This window comes from Acanthisitta chloris, unplaced genomic scaffold (assembly GCF_000695815.1).
Source record: "Acanthisitta chloris isolate BGI_N310 unplaced genomic scaffold, ASM69581v1 scaffold1052, whole genome shotgun sequence".
Taxonomy (NCBI): Eukaryota; Metazoa; Chordata; class Aves; order Passeriformes; family Acanthisittidae; genus Acanthisitta; species Acanthisitta chloris.
Window position 1 is genome coordinate 55,826 of NW_008660815.1, and position 6,231 is coordinate 62,056.

The 6,231-nt window shown below is 41.4% G+C and overlaps 1 protein-coding gene across 1 annotated transcript in view; it reads right to left on the minus strand.

Moving 5' to 3' along the window:
- Positions 1 to 6,231, minus strand: part of FBXL5 (F-box and leucine-rich repeat protein 5) — a 20,851-nt gene that overhangs the window by 8,408 nt on the left and 6,212 nt on the right. The window contains exons 5-8 of the mRNA XM_009069941.1: positions 5,051 to 5,176; positions 4,192 to 4,340; positions 3,909 to 3,991; positions 1,956 to 2,678 (exon numbers count right to left, since the gene is read on the minus strand). Coding sequence (XP_009068189.1) covers positions 1,956 to 2,678; positions 3,909 to 3,991; positions 4,192 to 4,340; positions 5,051 to 5,176 — 1,081 coding nt within the window. The remainder of the gene's footprint in view (positions 1 to 1,955; positions 2,679 to 3,908; positions 3,992 to 4,191; positions 4,341 to 5,050; positions 5,177 to 6,231) is intronic.

Sequence of the window (6,231 nt, forward strand, 5' to 3'; positions counted from 1 at the left end):
AGACATCTGAACAGTTGGTACTTGTGAACATCAATGGGAACAATTTGCAGAGAGATAAATCAATGCCAGCAGCACCTCACACTATTCCTCAGCTGACTACAGCAAACAGCACAGGATCCATAAAGTCTTCTCACTCCAAGAAGCTTTTGTTAGCCCTAAGTGCTGCAGCACATCTGAGCAGGTGGCTATAGGTACCTCAGCCTCATCTCATTTTCATTATGAAGCAGTAACTACATTCTTCCAACACAACACTAATTATTAAAGGCAAATATCAACACAGGGAACTCTCTAACTGTTGAAGCCATCTCAGTGTTCAAGTCAACCATTTCTTCTCCTCCTTTAATTGTTACATGAGGTCATATTTAACATGTTGTTCTGCACGTATAAAATTATCATAAAATCATTTAGGTCAGAAAAGACACTTAAGATCATTAAGTCAAATCATTAACCCAGCACTGCCAAGTCCACCACTAAACTATGTCCCCAAGTGCCATATCTACATGTCCTTTAAACATTTCCAGGAATGATGACTCCAGCACTTCCCTAGGCAGCCTGTTCGGGCCATTACCTCTTGTTATTTGAGAGAAGACACTGACCTCACCTCATTATGACCTCCTTTCAGGTAGTTGTAGAGAGCATTAAGGTCCTCTCTGAGCCTCCTTTTTTCCAGGCTAAACACCTCCTGCTCCCTCAGCTGCTCCAAATAAGACTTGTCTCCAGACCCTTCCCCAGTTCCACTGTCCTTCTCTGGCTATGAACCAGCACCTCAATGCCCTTCCTGGAGTGAGTGGCCCAGAAATGAACACAGTACTCAAGGTGCAGCCTCACCAGTGCTGAGTACAGTGGGGCAATCACTGTCCTGGTCCTGCTGTTGTAGAGAGAGGTCCTCTCTGAGCCTCCTTTTTTCCAGGCTAAACACCTCCTGCTCCCTCAGCTGCTCCAAATAAGACTTGTCTCCAGACCCTTCCCCAGTTCCACTGTCCTTCTCTGGCTATGAACCAGCACCTCAATGCCCTTCCTGGAGTGAGTGGCCCAGAAATGAACACAGTACTCAAGGTGCAGCCTCACCAGTGCTGAGTACAGTGGGGCAATCACTGTCCTGGTCCTGCTGGCCACACTATCCTGCTCCCTCAGCTGCTCCAAATAAGACTTGTCTCCAGACCCTTCCCCAGTTCCACTGTCCTTCTCTGGCTATGAACCAGCACCTCAATGCCCTTCCTGGAGTGAGTGGCCCAGAAATGAACACAGTACTCAAGGTGCAGCCTCACCAGTGCTGAGTACAGTGGGGCAATCACTGTCCTGGTCCTGCTGGCCACACTATTTCTGATACAGGCCAGGATGCCACTGGCCTTCTTGGCCACCTGGGCACACTGCTGGCTCCTGTTTAGCCACTGTCAACCAGCACTCCCAGGTCCTCTTCCCCCAGCCTGCAGTGCTGCATGGGGATGTTGTGACCCAAGAACAGGACCTAGCGCTTGGCCTTGTTGAACTTCATGCAATTGGTCTTGGCCCATCAATTCAGCCTGTCCATAAATCAGGTCATTATCCAGACAGGTTAAACAAGATGTTACTCCAGTTTTACAAAGTTTCAAGGGTATTGAAAGGCATAATGCAAAAATAAGTGAATCAACACAATTTCCTAACAAGAAATCACTAATGATGAAATCTAAAAGCATTACTACTGCCTAGAACAACAAATTCACAAAGATACCTGCCTTCAAGGATACGTCTAAAAGATTTCATTGTTTTTAAATCCCCCAAAGAAAAGCTGGAGATATTTATAGTACTAGACTTGAAAACTATTTTAAGAAACAAAAAACACTTAAAACTTATCAGAGTTTTTGCAATAAAAATGTTTCTACTGAAATGAGGCAGATTCACCCCAGAAAGACCCAACAATTAAAACCAGAGAAAGAAGCATACTGCAGCAAAACAGCTTGAAAGTGTCTCCTTACCTGAGAGCGCGGTCTGTGATCTGGTAACATCCTGACAGACTGAGAAACTGAAGGACTCGTGCAGTCTCTTCATCTGTTTTTTCACTCCCAGAGTATGCAGAGTCTTTTTTCTCTGACTGCTTAGTCCTTATTGGTTTTTTACACAGTGCAGAGGACTCTGGAAGTGCTCGAATAGTTCTTAGTGCTGTCCCAGCACAACAAAACGAGTGGCCGCAGTAAATCAAGTCAGTAGAAGCACAGTGCTGCTGCCACCCTCTAGTCCTTAACCCATAAATGTCTCTACTGTAGCACGATGCAGAACAATTAAAATGGGATGTTGGTTCCATAAGACAAAATCCCTCAACGTTTCTGTGTCTCCACTCTGCAGCATCTTCAATGTCAGCTAAATCATCTGCATCTAGCACCCACACATAAGCAGAATTGAAGTTGCCTGAGCCATCAGGTTTAGTCCAGTGCTGCTCACCATCTCCTCCCTCAATGAGGTTCTCATTGTTGATTTCATGCAAACAATTATACTTCTGGTTGGCCTGCAGAGTAATCTCTCTGTTCTTCCACCAAGTCTTAGCATTTCTGTTTCTGCAGCTTTTCAGAATACCTCTGGTGTGGTGAGTTGATATGATACCCAGTGCTCTGGAAATCCTCTCTATGGCCACATCTGTAATTTTTTCACATCCAGACAGGTCGAGGTGCCGTAGATTTTGACAACAGCCAACTGAAGACCAACTGAAATCAGGAAAAGAAAGGGGGTTGTTTTGGCGGTGGTTGGGATTTTTTTGTTCAGAATTAGGTGTTAAGGCTAAATACACAAAAAAACATTTCACAAATAAAATACTGAAATATCAGTGTACTTAGATCATGTGTCCTCTTGTCATTTCCCATGTCTTTCAGGAAACCTAGATGATTCCTGAAACACATTCTATTTACGATATTAATTACCCCATATTTAATTAGAGATCAGAGTTATTCAGGTTAACAAAACCTCACTCCTTCTGCCTTATCTTTTTCAAGTGAAATAGAAATTTTATCTACAATAATACTGTTACATTATTAGCTATAAAATAACATAGCTGATTTAGCTGACCCTTACCTATCCACAGTTAGTGTTAACTATCATTTACTTAAACCTAAGTGATTATTTATATTTTCAGCAAGCCAAACTCATTTTCTGAGTTACAAATTGGACTGTTGGAAATGCAGATACATGAGGTGTGGGGCAAGTAAGGCAAATTTCATTAGATATTAACAAAAGCTGACAAATGTGGATTTCTGAGCCCCAGAAATCCTACAAAGCTTTTATTTCAACTAAAAGCTCTTGTACAAGCTGCATAGTGTTGCTACCAGCCATGCTGGTAACATTTTCCGTGCTGTTAACACAAAACTTGAGAGCAGCACATGGTGTAAATGCAGAACACTGAAATTCCCACTGAGTTTCAGCACCACAGTAAGACCCACTGGTGCAAACTCTTCACCCATGCACCATCCTACTAACACCAGTGTAATTTCTGGAGGCCTCAGTAAAACTCAGGAACCTGCAGTGCCTACACCTAAGCCTTACAACTTTGCTTACCATTCCATCAGTGTCTTAAACAGCAGCATCCCAAACCCTACTGGCTATATCAGAACAGGAGACTATCTTAATTAAGCAACTCCATAAAAATCTATGGACAACTGTTAATATCAGAACATTTATCGTTGTGGATGGCTACACACTGATAGATAAACATCCAACAGTGAAGACAGTGCATTTTAAATGGCCACAATAATGTTCTATGTTTCACTTCGACATCTCAATGATTTGTTACTCTGGTTTAGTTCTTAGTGGGAATTTTGAATGTGATTTCTCCAGTTCTTTCTTTATTGGCAATAGACTAAGACACGTTTGAATGTTTTTCCCTCCATCACAAAGCTGGATTTTTTAATAACTTGTTGTAAAGGAAACAACAATTATCTAACCTTTCAAATACAGAGTCTGAAATATCAGTTTGAGTGAGATCCAAATATTCCAAGTTGGGGCAAAGCTCCAAGATCTGCCTAACCTGAAAAAGGAGAGGAAAATAAATCAGTAAGCACACAGGCCAGTAAGGCTGCACACAGTGTCAAGAGACAACATACAAATTAACATCCTTTTGAACTGCAACCCATTTTCACTACACTAGCATTTTAAACCCAAGCACATCAGTTATTAATTAAAGGTTGCACAGCCACAATTATTAAATGCCAGTTTCAAATTACACACCATTTTGCTAGACACTGCAGAACTGTAGGCCAACACCAATGTCTTCACTGAGGAGCCTACATGTGGGAGGACATGATGAATTAAGCCATGAAGTAAGCGTTTCTCCATTTGTGCTATATTAATGGCAAGCGAATCTTCAGCTGCTTCTTCTGCAAAACAGACCAGAGGAGAAAGGCGTAAAATATGCTGAGTCATTTAGAATTCTCATTGCCACCTTATATCCAACAAGTTATTGGAAAAATAAAGAACTATTAACAAGGCACAAGTTCCAGAATGCACCTTACACCAAGGGTACTGAATTCTAGTTCAATATACTACTTAAGCCTCATCTTTAAAAAGCATATGTTTGTCTTTCTGACTGTCCTGAAGAGCTTAACTCCAACAACAAGCAACAAACATTAAGAGTCTTAACAGAAAATTAGCATTAAAGGACTTGGAGAAATATTTACTAAGGATTATGTGCAGCTCAGGCCTGCCTGGGGCAGCTGTTTGCACCAACTTGCTCTATACATCGAAACACTGTCTAACAGGTCACTTCACAGCCTGTGAGACAACAGCTTAAGACAAACTTTAAATTAAGCCTAGAGTGCATTAGGAGGCAAGATGATTCATCCAAACTTCTTGAAGAGATGAAGCCTAGCTTTTACCTTCCTCGTCACTCCAGACACATCCCCATAACTCTTCTACCTGCTCTTCTGTTTGCTCTTTCCTAGACAAATTAATTCCACTCAGCTGTCTGCATCTCTCCTGCCAACCCCCATTCCCTTTTTTTTTTCACTCAGCTCATTTATTTCTTATAGCTATGTCATCCTCAGGAAAAAAAAAAAAATCACAATTCACCAAAATTAGTTTTACCTACCAGATTCATCTATGTCAGCATCTTCATCCCACTCCTGGAAAGCACGACTTTCATCTTGTCTATTTTTCACCCATTCCTCATCAGGTTCTGTCTCAGTATCTGCTGCAGGACCACTGTACCAATCACCTACTCACCCCCACACCCCCAAAAAGAAGAAGGAAAAACAGAAGTTAATCAAAATTTCCCTTCACAGCAGAAACAGCAATAATAACTTCTCAGTGTATACTGTGACCTGACGTAAAGACATAAATGAAGTTTGTATTCACCTCAACTATGTCTAGACTGAACCTCGACGTAATTCTTGTCTGATCTAGGTCTTAAAAATACAAAAGATTCTGGGAGAGTTTCAGTACCATCACAGAATTCACAACCTATTATGCTAACCTGAGACAAGCCTGCTGTCCTTATTTGCTTAGTAGGGACCAATATGATTGCAAAATAACAGAAACAAACAGGAATATCTGGGCTGTCTAGGTGCTAAGTCCTTTCCGGTAGATAAACTAACCAGCAACTTGTAGAGTAACACATCTCCATTTTCCTGTGGAATCTCACAAATATGCAGTCAACCAGGATGTATTTTATTAGCCTGGTTTTAGTCACTGCCCATGACAACTCCAAGACCAAGAAACCCAAATTCCACAAGCAGCCCACTTACAACAGCTACACAATACTTGGTTATAACACACATATGGCTCAAATCAATACACAATCATTTTTTAGAACATCTGGATGAAGATCAGCAACAGCTCCACTGTTTTAGCTGGTAGGGCACCCACTCTCCCCGAAAGCTGCTGCGCAGGCATTCATTTACTTCTAGTTTGGGTACATTGCAGTGTTGGGCTCAGGACAAGCAGGTGTGCTGCCTCCCTCAGTGTAGACAGGCTTAAAAACAAAACCACATTATTCTGCTATCTCACAGCAGGAGATGCTACTATTCCTAAAGCAACAAACCTCCTGTTGAGTAGTATCTAAAAGAACAAGGTTTATTATATGAGCAATACAATGACAATGAAACCCTGATTGTCAACCAAATGTGAAGTGAAAGGTTTTGGAGATATTTCTTGTCTTTAACCCATCCTTATGTTACATAAAAAGCCTCAGAAGTCCCCTCTGTATTAGGAGGGCAAAAATGTCTAAAACTTAAGTAAGACTACATAAAACTAGAGGTTTATGTTCTCTTT